Raw genomic sequence first — 19,733 nt, 5'->3', positions numbered from 1 at the left:
CACAAAAAGAGGCCAACAGACAAAAACAGTCATAAGGCTGAGAAAAAGAAAAAGTTGAAGCTTTTTCTTAAATGTGGAAACAGTAGTGACCTGGATCTTATTTTGGGTTCAGGATTAAAAACTTGTTTTGTGGTTATTGCTAGTCAGTGAGAGTCAGGAGGAACCACTGGTTTATTAGCATCTAAGGGGAACATTTAGCAGTGAACCTTTATGTAGACACCAACTAATTTACACACTGATGTGACCCAGGCCCCCCTCAGCCAGAAGCTCTCCACCCACATCCACTCCTCTGTAGGGCATGCGTGTGTGTGAGTGTGTGTGTGTGTGTGTGTGTGTGTGTGTGTGTGTGTGTGTGTGTGGGTGTGTGTGTGGGTGTGGGTGTGAGTGTGGGTGTGGGTGTGTGTGTGTGTGTGTGTGTGTGAGATAAAAGATAAAAAATTCAGATCAGCACTTTATCAAATATCACTTTCAGCCAGTGAGCAACGTTAACAATCTCATACCATGAATTGGAAGTAGCTGCAGCTGCTTATATGTTTAGAATCTTTACTGATGTTTCATTTAAATGTTTTTTTGTTTGTTTGTTTGTTTGTTTTTTGGTTTCAACAGCAAATAGGCCGTTTGATCACATAAAATTCAATAACCGAAAAATCTTTCTTTTTTTTTTCTGTTTTTTTTTTTATTAAATAAATAAATAAATCTCCTTAAAGTCTTTGGTGTGCTGTTTGAAATGTTTTGGATTCCCCAGTTTGCCCAGCAGGTGGTGACAGAGAAACCTGTCTCAGCTACTCCACACAACTAAAGGCCAATAAAAAATGTTTTTTAAAAATACATCATGGGAACTTGTTATTAATAGTCTATGTAAACTCAAGATGTAAAATGTTGCTATAAATAGTAATTACTTGGTTAATGCAAGCAAGTCAAAAAGAAGCATGGATGGTGTGATTAAACGTTTATTGTGCATTTATTTGTTTAGTTCTTTGACCTTTGTCATGGCAGTGAGCAGTCTGTCATACTCTCAAGTTTCAAAAATCAGCCTGATGTTTTTGCTTTCTTGTTTGTTTTAATTTGGATTGCTTTATTCAACCATTGTTATTAATAGTCAACAGTATCAGGTAAAGGTGAATAAGTGCTGATAACATATTTTGTATATAAATATATTCATACAAAAATATAAAAACGAAATGAAGGGGGGAAAAATCAGTGCTTGTTTATGAATAGGAATTTCCTCGATTCAGATCTGTGACGTCAGAGGACGAAACCATCTGTCTGAGCAGCCGCGGGGGAGTCAGGCCAGATAACACGACAATTCAACGCAACAATGCCTCTTACAGCGAGCATTATCGCAGCACGTTGTATTAATGTCTGTTTTTAATATCCGCCACTTTTTACACCTGCCATATCGGTGCAGAAGGTCAGAACCTGGCAGTTCGTCTCCGCGGCCGCCCCCTGCCTGTGAGACCCTCGCCGGGACGGAGACATTTTTCTGTTTGGATCATTCACGGTGAAAGCGGATGAGCTCTTCCGCTTTGGCTGCAGCCAGTGCCGTCACAGCGGGAGGATGAACAACCAGAAATGTAGCACTTTATTTCAGAAACCAAGAGGACGGACGAGGATTATTCAGTGTATCTATGTGGTGGGCTTCATGGTGAGTAGCTCGTTTAAGCGATGTGAATGACCCGTGCGGTGTTTTGAAGTCATGCTTTCAGAACTCAAAGGTATGATGTAAAAAAATATATACATTTCACAACTGCTTGGGTGTGCGTCATGTTTACACCATAATTACAAGGTGTTTGCATTAAAATTGAAAAAATTTAGCTAAAGTTAAGTCAAATTAATATACTAAATGAATAAAATTAAATAAACCTGAGAACAAGTTTTAAAATATGCATGTAATAGGCACAATTCTCCCTCAGGGTCTTTAAAATGATTTTAATGTTATCTTCTAAATATTTGAATAGTTTGTAAAAGGTCTAAATTTCCATTGTTTAATCCTAAAACATACACATTGAGCAGTAATACCTGTCATACTCACCTGCAAAGAGATGCTAAACCTACAAGCATGTCTGTAAATTCTGTACATGTGTGACTTAAAAGGTGTCAAATTTATCTCCTGCAGAGCTGCTATATTCTAAAATTGTTTTGCGGTCATAAAAGTTTCACTGGATAATAGTAAGATGTGGACAGTAGGACACGTACATATCAAGTGTAAGGGCAGAATGGACTCGAATAGAGGATTACTGACTCAGGCTGTCAGACTATCTGCAGGTACATCAAAAATATTAATGCGTATTTTGGAATATGTCAATTGATCAGGTGTGTAGCTACTAAATAAGGGAGATGTTACAGATCATGGCAGGTTGTTTTGACACCTCTGAGTGTTGAGGGTCGCCTCTTCAAAGCATCACTGTCAGTAAAATGTGTTGCAAAGATGACTGGTGCTGACTTGAATTTAACGACCTGCTTGAACCCCATATAAAAGCTGTCACATTTAAACTAAAAGCAATTCTGCATATTTCTGAAGACAGTGAGAATCCCAATATTCGTGCTCTTTTCCAGAGATGATTTGCAGTCATTTTCCAGAAAACTAACTTTACATTTCAGCCTGCATAGCTGGCTTAATCAGCATCTAATTAAAGGTGACTCACAAGGTCAGATTTTTGGCACATGGAGAGGACAGACATTGCTGGGACAGTAATGCTACTGAAAGTTAAGCAATTAGTGTAATGGGTAGTGGTGGAACACTGTATGAATTGCTGTGTGACTTCAATCAAGATTTTGGCAAGAGCTTCTCTGATCTCAGCAATGTAGATAAACAGGATTAGCAGTGACTTTCTGTGGCTTCTGCAACTATCAGCCGACTCTCTGTGACTCTGTGTCTCAGTCCGGTTCCTCATTCTTTTCTCCTTCACCTCCTTGCTTTCTTTAGGATTTGTTTGGGGTGAGCATGATCATCCCGCTGCTGAGCCATCATGTGAAAGCTCTAGGAGCCAGTCCCACTGTGGCTGGTATAGTAGGTAAGGTGTGTCCATTACATAGAGTGATTAATTTACACAGCCTACATAATGGCAGATGCGGGGTCCTGGGAGCAATATCATAATTGATGTATAATTAGTCTTATAACCAAATAATTATGTGCTGGCCAGAGTTAAGACAGATACAGATACAAATAACCATCATTTTTTAATGGGATGTTATGAGAACACATAATTGCTAACAAAACTTTTGCAATAACAAAGCATCACACAGGGTCGTAATTTTTCCATCAGTAAATATAAAAAATCATGACTCAATTAACCAACCAAATACAAAAACCCCAAGCAAATATAGAAACACTGCAAGTTGTGCAGAATAAAACAGAACTGAGTTCTGTCTCTGTATGAGGATTGTTGTTGGGTTTTCTTAATTTGCTTGTGTTTTTGTCTGTTTGGACGTGTTTTTCTCAAGCTCCCCCCCATACATATACCACCACGTATTCTATACTGTGTGTATGTGTGTAATAAGCAATGATTATGATTATTTTTTGGATCATGTTGAGATTTCACAGTTAAGTCTTAACGGTATATCAGCGTTTGTACTGTTAAAAGATTTAAGTAGCATAGTCACTTTAAGCACGTGATGTCTGCTCTGTGATCTACAGTATATTACACATATGAATTAAAACAAATGTGAAACTGTTGCAGGATCTACATATGGGATCTTACAGCTCTTCTCAAGCACAATAGTTGTAAGTATTCACTTGGCTTCTCTCTGAAAAATCCTCGAGCTCCGTCTCTGTCTCTAACCCTCTATTCAGCCTCTGCTGCTCGACAAGGCGTGCTCACAGTTAGTGGCCAAAATGGTTGCATTCCATGTCATCTCTGGTATTTCATGAGAACAATAAACACTGGCTGTTTTAAGTTGATTGTGGTCATACAATACATGCAGTCTTTGCATATTCACACACACAAGCTACTCCCAGTTAGATGCAGATCCACAAATATCACACAGAAATAAATGATTCACTCTTTGACATCTCTGAGCATTGGGCAGACTTAACAGTAAGGATGGCGTGATGAAATATCAAAGCTTTAATGATTCAAACTGTAAACAAACTGTTAAGAAATTACTCAAAAGTAGTCCATGATGAGCATTGGCGTCTGACATGAGATTCTCAGCTTTCCACGTCTCTCGCCTGCCGCGCACAGCTCCTGAAATTGGTTTAATTTTCAGGGGTCATGCGACAAATTAAACAGATAAGGAGTCATCTGTTGATTCCCGTGAGCAGACCGGTTGAATCCTGATAAACGTAGGGATACGTGAACAGCTGGGTCTCTATGATAATCCCACCCGGCTACATCCAGAACACAGCAAACTCAATTGGTCCTAATTTCATTATTTCATCAGGGTGTGTGTGTGTGTGTGTGTGTGTGTGTGTGTGTGTGTGTGTGTGTGTGTGTGTGTGTGTGTGTGTGTTGAAGAGAGAGAGAGGGCGAGAATCTAATAAAGGCTTGTGTAACAGCCTGAGCTGCTTGGTTAAAAGGAAATGCACGTTTTTTTTTTTTTTGGATTTCTGGTTTTAGTCACCTGATCTTTTACACGGATTTACACAAAGTCAGACTCATAAAAACAATTTTGTATTTCTTGCATCAATGGCCAGGCTTCTACTTTTATTGATTTGTCTGGTTTGTAGGGATGTTTGATGATGTTTCACAGGACTTCTAGCGAATGAAAACTTGGGTTAAATTTCTGTTTGTGGTTGTGTTTCATTTCCTGTGTGTTTAAATTGGCAGGGCAGCTGGAGTGACGTGGTGGGACGGAGGTACTCTCTGCTGACCTGTCTGCTGCTGAGTGCGCTAGGCTACGGCCTGCTGGGGATGTCCACTAGCATCGCTTTGTTTGTCCTCGCACGGATACCTGTGGGTGAGTTGGACCGCTGTCCAAAAGTATGTGGCAGCCTCAAAGCCAATAAAATTTTTTTTAAAAATCAGGAAATGAGTTGGATACTTATTCCCCACGTGTTCTCTGTCTCAGGGCTGTTCAAGCACTCCCTGTCAATCTGCAGAGCCCTGCTGTCTGACCTGGTGTCTGAGTCGGAGCGCCCTCTGGTGATGGGACACTTTAATGCCGCCTCTAGTGTTGGCTTCATCTTGGGCCCTGTGGTGGGTGGCTACCTCACAGAGCATGAAGGAGGCTTTTATACCTCCTCCTTTACTTGTGCAGCCATCTTCCTCATTAATGCAGGTGGGTTGAAAATGGAGAGAAATAGGACATATTTCAATATTAACATATTGAAATATTTATCTAACGTGTTGTGTTTATCATTCCAGGACTGGTGTGGATGCTACCGTGGAGCGAGACACTAGTTCACCGCAATGATACTAACTCCAGCAACAACACTAGTAAACGCTGTCATGACAACCACTGTAGTAAGTCTGTACAGAATGGTTCTCATACAAATAAAAACCACGTATTGCTGGCAGCAGACGCTGAACCGGGCTCCAGAGCTCCAGAGAAGCTTCCAGGGGATCTCAGGTGGAGGGAGGTGCCTCTGCTCCAGCCTGCCTGGAGACAGCTGTCGTCAGTGGGCTCCAAGATCCACATGGTGGCCTCCTCCGACATGTGGGACCTCTTTCTGGTGCGTCTTTTGATGGCCATAGCAATCATGCTTTACTACAGTAACTTCTCTCTGGCCATGGAGGAGCGTTTCTCACTTAAACCAAAGGTGACAGGTTATCTGATCAGCTACAGCAGCACCTTAGGGGCCCTGGCTGGGTTCCTGGTGGGGCCAGTCACACAGCTCTATAAGAATAACATGCCTGCTCTGCTGCTGCACTCCACAGTGCTCACCTGTTCACTTATTCTCCTCTACGCTGCTGCGCCCAGCGTCTGGCAGGTGCTTCTCACCTCCACCTTCTTTGCCATTTCCACCACCATTGGACGGACGTGTATCACAGACCTAGAACTGCAGAGGGGAGGGGTCCAGGCCAGCGGGACTCTGATCGGTGCCGGACAGTCCGTTACAGCTGTGGGTCGCGTCCTGGCTCCTCTTCTTTCCGGTCTGGCTCAGGAGTTCAGCCCTTGTGGCCCCCCTAGTCTGGGAGTGGTCCTGGCTCTAGCAGCTGTGGGTTTACTACTCATCAGGATCCCCAAATGGGACGGGAGAGGAATGACAAAAACAGACAAAAAACTCTGAAACTCAGAGCAACTCAATTAATTTAAAATTATGATAAATAATGTACATCCACCACTCAGAGAAGTGCTCTTATTTTGTAGGTGGCCACCGGTGAAGGACTCACAGTGGGAGCAATGTGTCTCACTCGAGCTTGTTTCTTTACCAACAAATTTGTGGGTCGAAGTGGCTCCTCACCACCAGCACCGCGGCCCTTCTTTGGGAGAAAGGATTCAAAATTCAAGAGCAGCACTGAGAGTGAAGTCAGGGCTGAAACGTTTAATCAGTTTCCCCCCCTTTGCTGAAGCATGATCAGACAAACATGTGGGGCATGTACTGGCACATATTACTTGTGACAGCTTGATTGGAAACAAGGTACACTTTGATTTTTAATACAACCCTGTAACCACTACATTGTCCAAAATTCCCTCAAGTGCACCTACTGCGGAAGAGGAAGGTGCAGGCAGTGATACTTCAGACGTTCATAAATAAGATGAACCTCTGGGGAAACTGGACTGCCTGAACACAACATTGTTCTACTTTGGGGTAGCCAAGTTGGTCTACACATTTTTACCTCAATACCAGATTTTTTTGTTTGTTTGTTTTTTTTTAACACACTGCATCAGAAATGGTTCCTATGGTGGTATATGAGCGAACTTTTGCTCTAGTTTTTGACACTTGAATTTTACAGTTTTGTCAGATTTGAGATGTGTTAATTTATCTTAGGGTAAGCTTAAATTGACATTTAAAGAAGTGATTTGTTGTTTTGTTTTTTTTAAGTTAAGTTTCAAGTGAATTGTGGGCACTACTGTTTTTAAAAAACCCAAATAGATGGAAAGATGGAAATTGCTGGAAATGCATATAAAGAAGTCACTGAATATTTGAATAACACGCCAGACTCATGCCAGAAAGTCACAAGGAATAAACCATGTTTTGTATGTTTGAGTCTATGGTGTTATCGATTGTATATGAAACATTAAAGTCAATGCTGCGGTGTGCATGTTAACATTCAACTACGTCGTACATACTGTACACATCTGCCGTCTTCTCCTCCTCTTAGAAAACTGTGACACTAAAGGCACTGTTCAAAGTCATCTTCGAGGTTTAACCAGAATGCTTGAAACCTGCTTTTATACAACCTAAAAAAATTTATTACAGTAACAGAAAACAATAACAAAGTGGGTCCAGATTTGTGGGATCCATGAACGTAACAGACATACAAAACCCAGTCACTCGCAAGAGTACAGCAATAGTTCCTCACGTTCAACTAAAATGGCCGATTTACAAAACGTGTATTCAATCACACAGCTGTTACACACAACAGGCAATAAAAATACAAAATAATATAATATTTACATGTAATGAGCAAAAAATAATAATAATTAGCCACAATAAAACAGTTTAACTTAAATCACATTTAAAAAAAGAAAAAACCTACAGGAAGATAAAATCATTAAAATCACATTTATGTGACTTGTTGAAATAAAATCAGACGAAGCCTGGACTCACAGTTCATACACAGTTCCTCCACCAACGTAAACTGTGATGTGCCTGCGACCTCTGACCTCTGTCCATTTGGGCTCATTTTGAAGGGGTTGTTAAGCTCTTCTCTTTGCTTTAGAACCTGAGACTCCGTGTGTGGCAGTCCAGCTGCTGCTGAAAGCCCAGGAACGCATTTTACATCTTCGGGTTCCACTGTGGCCGCCTGAGCAGAGGGTTTCGTGTCACATCGTCCCTGGGTTCAGCAGCCCAGGCTGGAGATGTAGACGAAGGCTGCTGCTGCTGCTCCTCCTCTCCTGCTTCATGATGCATGTTTCTGAAATTATCAGCTGAGCCGCTGAAGTGACGGCGAGGGGCATGCACACGGGAATCGCTGTAGGAGGAGTTTGTTCTGGACATGCCACGCCCCCTCCTTCCATTCTCATCCCTGCCTTCATCCAGAACATCAACGGACGGTGCTTCTTTCAGGGTATCTAGCCTTCGTAGGGGCATCATGGCTCTGGAGGAGGAGCGTGTCGGCTGGCCAAACCGAGAGCGTCTGGAGGGGTAGGCCACCTCTGACATGGTTTCTTGACCATCTGTGACAGGTGAAGACGCCATCACATCATATCACATTTTATACAGCTGCATAAAACACACTTCGTATGTGGGCAGAGAGTTTAACTTTAAACCTGCCAGCGGCCCAGTCGATATGAACTCGTGCTGTGCAGCCAAACATTTTTCAAACCCATGGAAATGAGGCTGAATTTGGGGGAAACGTCTGCAAAATGATCCACAGGACATCCACTATATTTACATCTGATGATGTCATGCTGCTGACATCTATGCGCAGCTATGAGCTAAACACCAAAATGCTCACTATGACAATGATAACATGCTCATGTTCAGCAGGTTTAATATTTACCTCCACACCAAGAAGGTTGTGTTTTCTTCTTTGTCAGCAGGTCAGTCTTTGAATATTTTACAAAAAAAAGATTTATTTATAAATAGATTTATTTAAAAAGATAAACTATAGTTTCAGTGAAGAACAATATGGCAAATAAATACCAGAGCAATTTCCACTCACTGAAAAGGGCCATGAGGTACGGTTAAAGCTGGTTAAAGCTGGTTAAAGATGGTTAAAGCTGGTTAAAGCTGGTTAAAGCTGGTTAAAGCTGGTTAAAAGTGGTTAAAAGTGGAAAAAGCTAACAAGTGAAGTGCTGTACTGTTTGGAATAAGGGGTTTAAAGTTAAGGGTTTAAAGTTGGGTTAAGAACCTTACCTGCATAGCTCAGCCTCTCAGGGGGGAAAAAGTTTGAGTCCAGACTCTTCCCAGCAGGAAGAGAGAAGTACTTATGAGATCTGGGCTCCGTCTGGGAATAAGATGAGAGGCGAGAGGAGAATGGCAAGAGAGGAAAAAAAAGAATAATGAACAAGACATGAGATGAAGGCCATGAACCTCAGGCATGTTTTACAATACTTTCATCTCAGTGTAGTAAGAGCTGATTAACCTTCGCTTTTATGAGATTTACTTCTACTCTCACTGAGCTGCTTTTAACCTGAGAGGCTGAGAACATAACGTCCTGAGGTCAATATCAGTCACAGTTACACAACTTATTGCTTACCGATGTCTGGAAGCTTCCAGGTCGGAGGCTGCGGCGGATGCTGGGGTGGCGTCTGATCAGTATCTCTTTGGTGTGGCTGTCATTGGGCAGGGCGTGCTTGCCTGTGAATGCCACAGTCTGAATAAAGAGAAAACACAGAAGGTAGAAGATACAGCATTACATACACGACATCAAATAGCAGGTGCAGACTGCTGATGAACATATCAAGTGCGGCTGAATAATATACAAAAAAAATAATATTGCGATTATTTTATGCAGATATGGCGTTTGAGATATGAGTCACGGTTTCAGTTGGAATGGTAATTTTTTGCTTTTCATTTTCACTGAAAAAATATATAAAAATGATGATGATGGGATTTTTCTTGGAGCTTGTACGAAACAAATGTGATTCCTTCACATCTGGAGAATATGGTTTGTAGGCCGGGGCGTCTCTGTAGCACCACAATGCTTCACTTATGGTACGTTGTGACACATTTGATCAAAAAAAAAATATTGCAACTCCTACGATTTGGAATTTACACTTTTCCATACTGCAATTATGATTATTTTTCAATTAACTGTTCAGCCCTAATATCAAGTATTCCACCATTTTTCATATGAGCCCTCAAGTGGCCACAATGATTTAACTGTAAGTTCAGTAACCCCCCCCCCCCCGGCAGAGGAGACGATAAAGGCTGAGATGCTTTGAGAGGAGACAGCATTCTTTACGGCTCGGATTACTCAACCAAAACCGGCCACACCCAGGGGTGAATGTCTCTGTTTGGACTTTGCAAGCTCCAACACTAACTTCCTCTGCACAGCGTACCCATCACTGTCAACACGGCTCTTTCTGTCCTGCAGCTATTAGTTGGACCTAAAACAAACATAACCGCCTTTCAAGCACTCTGAGGTGGCCTTTGTTCTTTAAGGAAAGGTCTCATGCCAACAAAATGCTGCCGTCTATCTCAGAAGAGGTCAAAACGGTCAGAGAACAGGAAACGATTGAAAATTCCGTTTGTTTTTTAACGTCACAATTTTGCATTTTCAACTAATAAAGCGTCTCACGTTAAAACACGTGACACCACAGACAGAGGTGAGGGAGAGTTTGTGGGAGAGACGCGACTGTAAATATTTGAAGAGCAGGGGGGCGAGGGGTTTGAAAAGAGGGGCTATTAAGACAATCAGACAATTTGTCTACCAACTAGAACAGAAGCACATGCTCTCTATTTGTCTGGACATCAAAGCGTCTCTCAGAGCCTTTTTAAAGGGTGATGTCATGTCACTAATGGAAAAGTACTGCCGGCCACAGTGTGGCTATGCAAAACAGCACCAAGTTTCAGTGCTTGGAGGACTCACACCGGAGTGAGGGAAGTGTCGCCAAACAATCTATGATGAGGATGAAAATGATGCTTTGCTGGTGAACATGGACAACAGGATTTTATGTTAAAAAAAATTAAATAAAAAAAATATCCTGTGCTGAAACTCCTACTTTCTTTTCGAGCTGCATGTGACTTTATGTGGCTGCTGCTGTTGTTGTTCCATCCAGGCAAAACAAGCAGTTCAGATTTCACACTACTGTATATACTGTCAGCAGCCGAACAGCTAAAATAAAAACGTATTAAGAGTGGTGGTAGCTTTCTGCCTTCACTCAATCTTACAGTCTTACTACTTACTGTAGTTTTTGTGTATTGTTGTTTGCGGTGTAGCGATCAGAGGAGGAAGAAACATTCAGATCCACCACTTACCAATATATTGATGTAAAAACACTCAATTACAAGCATTTAAAATCCTACCAGAGTAAAAGTACCATAGAACAATGACCCATGACTGATATATTACTATAAATAATTTTACTAGATAATTAAAAGCTGATGCATTTTTTCATAGCTGGTCGAGGTGGAACTGATCTGATCTAGTGGCAGCACTTGAGTGAATGTGCTTCGTCACTTTCCACCACCGTGCTGCATGAAAATAAATTAAAAGGGGAAATAAAGCAGAGTGGACTGCACACTGCTGCTATCCTCCTGCCAGACGTTTTCATCTCACCCGTTGTCTGATCTTGTACATGTTCTTGGACAGGATGTCGTGCATGTTCCTCAGGTCTGCAGCCATGAACTTCTTCTTAGGTCTAGCAGAGCTCTTCTTTTCCTCACTAAAAAAAAAAAAAAATCAGACAAAAAACAGGATATTAAGAGAAAATGTCTGTTTTTCTGTTGATCTCAACAGACAATAAGGAGGTGGTGTGACAGTCAGAGTAGCACAGAGACATGATGAGGGTTTCGTACTAGAGAGAGACGATGGACGGAGCGGCACTGATGTCTCCCGACACCTTGTCCAGGATCTCCATGGCGTTCTGCAGCTCTAGCTTCTTGTACAACGCCACAATACTGGACTCGGCCCGGCTGTCGCGGATCAGGATCCTGCGCAGGATTCGATTGTTGAATTTCATGAACCTGAAATTAAGATTAAAAATGATTGCACTGATTAGGTTTGTGTGAAACAGAGGTAGGCGGAGGAGGAGGAGGAGGAGGAGGAGGAGGAGGAGGGAGACTGGAGAGAGAGAAGAGACATGGGGATAAAAGGAGAAGTGAAAGCAGTATAATACAGAAGGAAGTCGTCTGCTGCTGTCTAATAATGTTTGTAAATTTCAGTAACATTTAGTAGATGGTTATCATATAATATAACCTACAATCCCTACTGTATGTTCACAAGAAAAACTAAATGTTTAATATTTCTGATATATTTCAGGGGTATTAAGGAAGCTACTTTGAAGTTACAATACTGCAAACTATTATTGCTTCTAATCAGCGAATGTAAAAATGTAAAGAAAAGAAATATATCTGGAAACTTCAGGGCATGAAAACAGTCAGAAGAGGAAATGAGGAACTAAAGAAAATCATTCAGACACCACAGTCTGATTGGCTGTCAACATTCCCACAAAGTCCCGGCGTGAACAATGGCGCTGTCAAACAAAACCGTAAAGAGGGAAACTGAACGAAGGTAAACTAAAACTGCCGTCTCTCTTCCAGTCTCACCGCAGGTTCTTTCTCTTTAGTTTTATCGGCGTGAAGCAGTTAAGCAGCGGTTAGTTTAAGATGAGGAGAGTAATATGTACATTTTGCAGGCTACCCATGACTGTGACTATCTGTTAACTGACTAGCAGTAGATTATGTTGTGAATGAGCAAATAGAGAAGAAAGTTCTTACTTGTCCTTCCAGTAGAAGTGGCTCCACTGTCCACAGAGGTCTTCTATGCCTGCTACAGTGTGCTCCATGAGCTGCGAGAAAAAGTGAGAGCTGTAAACATGGTGTTTTATTTGCGGATCTTATTCCAGCTTTTAATACAAGCCAACCACATATGCTTGTACAGAAGCTAAAGGACATGCATGTAAGTTCTTTTGTTATTCTATTGTTTTATTCTTTTTTAGCAAACATGTTCCAACAGATAAAAGGTTATGAACTTCCTGTCCAACACCAAACACTGTAGTACAGGGCTGCCTCAAGGCTGTGTGAGCTCCCCCAGACAAACTTAGGAGCAGTGGGCCGAAAAAATTCTCCAACCCCCTCAAATCATCACAATGAGACTGCCATCTTTAAGTAACTGGTGTGACGGGCACCGCCTTATTCTCGAAGACTAAAGAAATGATATTTGACCCCAGGGAGGTGAGAACCCATGACCCTGTAATCGTAGACAACAGTTTAATTGAGCTCCTACGAGCGCTTGTGCATACCGATGGACAATAATCTCAAATGGACTGCCCGTGTTGAGTATTCGTTTGCCAGGCTGGTTCAGAGACTTCACTTCCTCTGTTCGGGGTCAGTGCTGAGATCATGGTTAACCCTGACTCAGGACATGCCTAGATTTTATGCGCTGTAAATTTGATTATGGTTTTATGTTTTTTTTATTGTCTATTTATTCATTACAAGCTATTTTTCAAGGCAAGCAATATAAATAAATATAAAAATTTCCCCACAGGCACAAGACAGTGTATCTTATCTCATCTTAACAGTGTCCGCTACATGTACAATCATCACAAGCTGTGTCGTACCCTGCAGTGGATCTCTACATTGATGGTGTCAAGATTGCGGTTGGTTCTGCGGACATTGATGAACTCGATCAGAGGGCGGATACTGATGCCCTGTGGAGAAGAGGGAAAAAAACAACAACAGGAAGAAATGAGAGGACTTTTTAAAATCCCAACTGACTGTCAAAAGACTGCACATCATGCCTGTAATGATCCACCGTCACTGATTCTATTCGGAAAGATTGTTTCTCTACACTTTAATGGCCTGAGCTGGTAGAATTTGTTTTTAATGCAGCATGGAAAAAAAAAAAAAACACAGTGTGAGCAACATATTACACAATAAATGCTAATAACAATATAAAAAATGGACAATGAAGAGCTGAATGTTTCAAAATGCATGATGTAATTATTATAAATTAAGAGGCAGAGGCTTAGTGCAGCAGCAAAAAGCTGCTCTGCTGTAAACTCAGTCGGTTTGGTGGACAAGGATCTGTTTGACGTCACTGTGGCGACTCTGACATTGAGCTGGAATGCAAGAACATTAAATCTAAAACCCTCACATCGTACTAGATAATGAAATCAGTCCTGATCTGGACTTTAAATCATGTGATGTCTGTTTCAAGACTATTGTTTCTCTCTCACTGAGAATCAGAGACTGCTTTATACACAGACAGCTTCTTCTACTTTACTCTACTGCGAAAGAGAAAACACCAACATCAGACTAAAATAAGACAAATTATTCCCAGCAAGCAACAGTGCAATATGTCTTGAATACAACCGCACTCTCTTACCTGAAGAAACACAGTGAAGAGGATAATGGCAATGGTGGCTGTGATGAAGAGCTGCTTGCGGCCGATGGTATCAGGCAGAGTGAAGGCCAGGGCAAATGAAATCGCACCTCGCAGACCACCGTAGGCCAGACCAAACTGGTCTTTCAAGTTGAAAGGGATGGTGCGGAAAGGGTTAATGATCTGAGTCAGCACTAAGACACCTGAGAGGGAAGAGCAGAGAAAGATGTCAAGATGCTTTTTTCAGAAGTTGCACTGTGAACAAGTTTAAAGCTGCACTGGTCAATATTTTTATATTAACAATCGATCAAATCACTTTGTGTAATGTGAAATTGGTCCCTCGCTGTAATGATGGCACAAAGAATCTCAGCTCTACCAAGCTTCGTAGCATCTTTCACCTCCTTATTATTTCTTTTTCTTTTTATGGTGCATATCGACCTTGTGTCCAGCTGCAGCAAGAGCCCACAAAGAAACCCCAGCAAGTAGCTGTTTTTAGCAACCAAAAAAAAAAGCTCTGATAGACCCACTGTGCATCTGCTAGAGCTAAAGCTAGAGAAGAGCTGCTGAGCATAACGGCATTCAGCTGGTAAATCTAGCAGCATTTTGCCACCTAAACAGACCTAAACAGAGCTGGAAGGTGAGTGGATAGTCATCGGCTACTTTCACCATTAACAACAACAGTCAGTGAAACTATCTCAGTGCTGCGTTTACGGCTCGTTCTGCTGCCCGAAGTATCACTTGATGCAGTTTTAAAGAGTAATTTAACAAGGCTGAAGAACAGTTTTGCTTTTCTTTTCTCTCCGGTTCAGAGATTCAACTCAGTTTCATCTGTTGACCACACACATCAACCGGTGTGTGCTTTGGTAACCACGCCTAAAAGTGATGTCAGCAAGGTGAGCAGTTAAACCACTGGAAATAAGCAACTCATGTCATCATGAGCGTGCACAACGCAAACAAAACCAGGACTCACTCCGAAGAACATTGCCTCTACAAGGTAGGCAGATGCAGTCGAACACATGTCCCAGATAACCCCTGCCCTCTGCTTACCCAGACCTCTCCATATAAAGGCAAACAGCAGCGTGAACAGTATGTAGCCCCAGTTCCACTCGTGCTCGGTCGTTATCGTGACGACCCCGAGGAAGAAGAAGATGAGGGTCTCAGAGATGGAGCCAAGCATCTTGACCACGTGGCGGATGGTTGTGCAGGAGCGCTGGGAAACATTTTCCTCCACGTAGTATTTCATGGTGAGGGCACAGGTAACAATGCTGCAACAAGACATAAGTTAGTTGTTACTGTTCTTTATTCTTGCAGCTTCGAGAATATTTGGACGTGTAAACATTTTAAAATCGACTCACGCCATGATGGACGAGATAGCGAAGAGCTCGGCCACCAGATAGGCCAGGTAGCTGTACATGAATATGAAGAGTGGCTCGATTTCTCGGACCTTGGAGGTGAATCTGGTGGTGAAGGCGGCCACAAAGCCGAACAGAATGCCAAAGCCCATCCCACCGAGCCCGACCACGAAGAACCTCGCCACCCCCAGGAAAACATCCACCGGCACCACCTCTGGCATGTTCGCCACGAAGCTGAACATGTTGTACAACACCTGAAAACATACGCGCACATGTTCACACACATTCAGGGACACTTGTGCAAACACACGCACTTTTGGGTCAGAGGTCATGGGTGGTGTCAGGGGCTGTGGCCTCTAATGACACTGTTTCAGATAAGAGTGATTTATTGAGATATTTGCTTTGCACTGTTTGCAATTTGATAGTGCCATTTCACCCAGCGCAGTGAATGACTCACGGAAAAGGAGCATTTGGTTACTGTTCATTTACAAGGAATGAAGTAGACAGACACAATTCACAGAGCACATTTAAAAGAGCAAGTTCCATCTTTCTCTTATTATCCACAAATTCCATGAAAAGATCAAAACCATCCACGAACTGATGCTACTAACAAGTGTTGTATGTGCAGCCGACGCCTGATTATTCTTCTGTGCCACCGAGCTTCTTTGTTGTGACATGGTCCTTCATTACCATAATTTTAATTTGAGTCAGTTCCACACACACCATCCGGCTGCTGTGAATACTCACTAGTGCATCTAATCTGCAGCTTAAAGGAATCAGGAAAACTATGCACTATTTACTCCTGTTTGAGTAACATTTGCTAAAAACTACAGTGTCCAGCTGTTTAAGGAAAGTTTATACATTTGTGACATGTTTTTAAAGATTCACAATTTGAACAAATTGTTGGTTTTGGTCGGATTTGCTGGGATTTGCTGAATATAACAAAAATGTAGAATACCACCAGCTCCGTCACAGTTTTATCGTGGTATTCAGTTTGGTTCAAGATCATGTTTACTTGTAAATAGCAACTATGCTGGCAGCACTAGGAACGGTCTTGATAAACAGCCCTAAATAAGTATAATTATTTTGAAAAAGGCTAATTTAAAAGGAAACTTTTCCACTCCAGGACAAGCTTGTCAAGCACTCAGGGAAAGAAGTGTTTACCAATAATAGAAAAATGGAGATAAGGCAAACAGGAAAAAGATTGGTCCCATTTTCACAATCTATTTAAAACAGATCTGCGTGCGTAGTATGACGGCAACAGCTGCCTTGGCAGTCATACATTGGATTAACCTGCCGTTCTCAGTCAAGAGCGGAGCTGGGAACACTGGCCCCCCGAAACAGTGTGACCCCGACCTTTAACTAATACAATTCTACTGGGCCCTGACAACCGTCACCACCTTCCACCTCACTGGTGACAGCATTGCTCTTAGTATATGAGAAGTGTTTTATGTTTTTGCCAGATATAACATCTAGTTTAATCGGTGCAATTCTGTAACACACGGTCCTGGACTTTCCCATTCTCCTGTGTAAATGTTTGTCTTCTCTTTCTGCAGCGGCTCTGCTACTGTGTACTAAACAACAGGGTCACCACGCCAAAGCTAACAGCAGGTTAATGCAGGTTGGTGGGTTTTTTAGCACAATAAAAAAAAAGAGGGTGGGGGGAGGAAATTTGAACATGAGCTCACCTCAGTCAAATTTCAGAACACAATGTGTGTGTGCGTGTGTGTGTCTCAACTCCTCCCATATAAGCAAATGAAACATTCAGAAACAGGTTTGGCGGCATCTGCGGAAAGACGCTCCTAAAGGCAACATGGTCCTGGACTGTGGATACATCCGTTAGGCATCTCTGACAACATTCCCTCACTTCCATTTCTGAATAATTTATCTGTTTGGCAATCTTTCCTGTGCACAGACTTCTTCCTCCCACACATTATGTTCTCATACATGTATCCTAACCCAGAAGCGAGTGAACAATCTGTACAGTATCTTGTGAAACCTGAGCTGAGCTTTTAGAAGGTGAAAGAAGAGAAAAGCCTAAGACAACACAATGGTGAATCTGCTGTTTCTTGTATTAGTGCGCTTGAAATGAAACGCCCCAAACAGGTTCTGAAATGGTAGGTAGGGTTACAATGGTCTCTGTGATTAACTGCATGTGTGTGGTTGTGATGTTAAAGCAAAACCTGGGTAAAATAACCATATTAGAGCTACAGTGGGATCTTACTGGGATAGATACTGATCAGTTATTTTGTTTTTTGCTTTTTTACATATGCCCCACACTGAACAATAATGGTGCCTTGTTAATTGCAGCACATGTTTTCATAACAAGCAGTAGCCTAGAGGAACCAAAGCAGGCCACCGTACTGCAGCAAGTCTCAGCTAGCGCCGACTCACCACAGTGACAGCATCATTGAAGAGACATTCCCCAAACACCACGATGTAGAGCTGCTCGTTCACAGACACGTCCTCGAACACGCTCAGCACAGCCACCGGGTCCACGGCCGAGATGATGGTGGCAAACAGCAGGTTCTCCTGGAGGTTGATGTCCTGCACGCCGAAAGCCTCAATCTGGCATATGGCAAACAGAGACATGCCTATACCGATGCTGTTCCACAGAGTCCCCACCACTGCAAACCACATTACCTGCAAACACAGTGAGAAGAAAGTCGAATAGTCAGTGTGAGGAGGAGAAGAAGGAGAAGAAGTTGAATCTGTGTTTAGAGACAGTGGCTGATGTGTAACGGACCGTGCCGATGTTCTCAAAGAAAGGCCTGGTTGGCATGAAGTAGCCAGAGTCGAGGACAATCGGGGGAAGCATGTAGAGGAAGAAGACATTGCTGGAGAGCACAGCGGGGGGCTCCTCGTGGACAGAGTGCATGATGCCACCCACAATCAGACCGATGCTGATCAGGAGGCACGTCTCTGGCACCCAGATGGTGATCTTGTGGTACACATTGAAACCTGAGAAAAGAGATGTGACCTCAATTCAAAAGCAGGAACAGGTCTGATGAGAAAGAAGCACTCTGCCTGCAGGAAGCCTTCCCGCATCCTCTCTGCAGGGGTCACAGCTGTTATTCACAAAGTAATCACCTAGATTTGGATCTTAACCCATGATCTCAGTGTCAATACAATCACCTGTTTGAGCATATGTTGCTGTTACTTACCAATCTTTGCGAATGAAGCCAGCAGCACCCAAAGAGTGATCTCAAAGGGTATCTGTATTCTTGGATAATCCATTGTAAACACTGGTAAATTTGCCGTTTCTGCGTTTGGAAAGGCCTGGGGGCCCCCATCCGGCTTAACTGGGGGCACAATCGTGACACCACCGGTTGGTTTGGGAGGGATTTCTCCTCTGGAGCCATGTAGAAGAATTAAAACTGAGAAAAGAAGAAATAAAACGCCTCTTCGTGCGGTAATGTTGAAATCCATTTTGCACCGTCCCTTCGCAGCAGTTCCAAACTAATGAGAATATCCACGTCGGTGAGATTCAGTCACTCCATCCAAATTCACCAGCGAAGAAGAAAATAAAAAGTTGAAGTGAGAGCAAACTCAAGTTTCTCCTCAGTGACGTGATAAGTTTAATTTCCTCGCATACTCTCACTCCACCATCTTCACGTCATTCTTCCACTCTGGTGCCTTCATTGACTTCTTTGCTGAGTTTTTCAGAGTTGCGTGGTCGTGGTGACTCTCCTTCAAACTGCGAAAAAAAAACAACACACCTGTGGTTTACCTGCGGCGCGTCCACGAGTTCCGATACGGACTGGGCGCGGCCCCGAGCGCTGCTCTGATTGGGCGTCACCTGGAGCGGCTGAAAACGGGAGGACAGGGTGTTTCTGCTGGTCATGGAGGGGCCACTCTTCAGTTTCGGTCACACCAGCTTCCTGGGCGACACTAGTTTCAACTTTCAGGTGTAATACAGTTTCCCTGAATTATCTAAAGTGCTCCTGGATCAGGCTGCAGGCTGCAAAGGTTAATGGGTAATATAGATTTCTTCCTTTCAAATTTTGGTCATAAAAAAAAAAATTGTATTTATATTTAGACATTTCTCGAGATACATTCTTTTTTACTGAAGACACAAAAAGCAGACACACAATCAGGATAATATATTCACATAGACCACAATGACATGTGACATGAGAGGCAAGAGGGAGAGGGAATCTTAAAATGTTTTGAATATGGTGTTTGAATGTCTGATATGGGTTACTAAGTAAAAACTATTACTTTGAGGTGAATGTTTGCAGCAGGATATTATGGGGTGGCAGGATATATTAAGATATTATACAAGATTTTAGATTTCATAAGGTTTTTGACTTAGTAACCCATAATTTAGATTCTATTT

General features: G+C 42.4%; 2 protein-coding genes across 2 annotated transcripts; one reads left to right on the top strand and one right to left on the bottom strand.

Annotated features, from left to right (window-relative positions):
• The first annotated feature begins 1,376 nt into the window (after positions 1-1,376).
• slc67a2 (solute carrier family 67 member 2) lies at positions 1,377-7,161 on the top strand. Its single transcript, XM_023405321.2, has 6 exons — positions 1,377-1,645; positions 2,927-3,014; positions 3,681-3,724; positions 4,770-4,899; positions 5,011-5,220; positions 5,307-7,161. The coding sequence occupies exons 1-6, from the start codon at positions 1,559-1,561 to the stop codon at positions 6,170-6,172; spliced, it is 1,425 nt and encodes a 474-aa protein (XP_023261089.1). The 5' UTR covers positions 1,377-1,558; the 3' UTR covers positions 6,173-7,161.
• A 101-nt stretch (positions 7,162-7,262) lies between these two features.
• Positions 7,263-19,097, bottom strand: slc9a2 (solute carrier family 9 member 2). Its single transcript, XM_023405322.2, has 13 exons — positions 18,559-19,097; positions 18,141-18,355; positions 17,789-18,037; positions 15,398-15,648; positions 15,090-15,307; positions 14,046-14,245; positions 13,279-13,368; positions 12,437-12,507; positions 11,516-11,683; positions 11,277-11,382; positions 9,252-9,368; positions 8,909-8,999; positions 7,263-8,226 (listed from the first exon to the last, which is right to left on the bottom strand). The coding sequence occupies exons 1-13, from the start codon at positions 18,821-18,823 to the stop codon at positions 7,826-7,828; spliced, it is 2,442 nt and encodes an 813-aa protein (XP_023261090.1). The 5' UTR covers positions 18,824-19,097; the 3' UTR covers positions 7,263-7,825.
• Between the last annotated feature and the right edge of the window lie 636 nt (positions 19,098-19,733).

The sequence above is a fragment of the Seriola lalandi genome, unplaced genomic scaffold (assembly GCF_002814215.2).
Source record: "Seriola lalandi dorsalis isolate HSWRI2012SDOR001 ecotype SW California unplaced genomic scaffold, Sedor1 jcf7180002054272, whole genome shotgun sequence".
NCBI lineage: Eukaryota > Metazoa > Chordata > Actinopteri > Carangiformes > Carangidae > Seriola > Seriola lalandi.
Note: the sequence above shows the minus strand (reverse complement) of the source record. Positions and strands in the feature narration are given on the sequence as shown.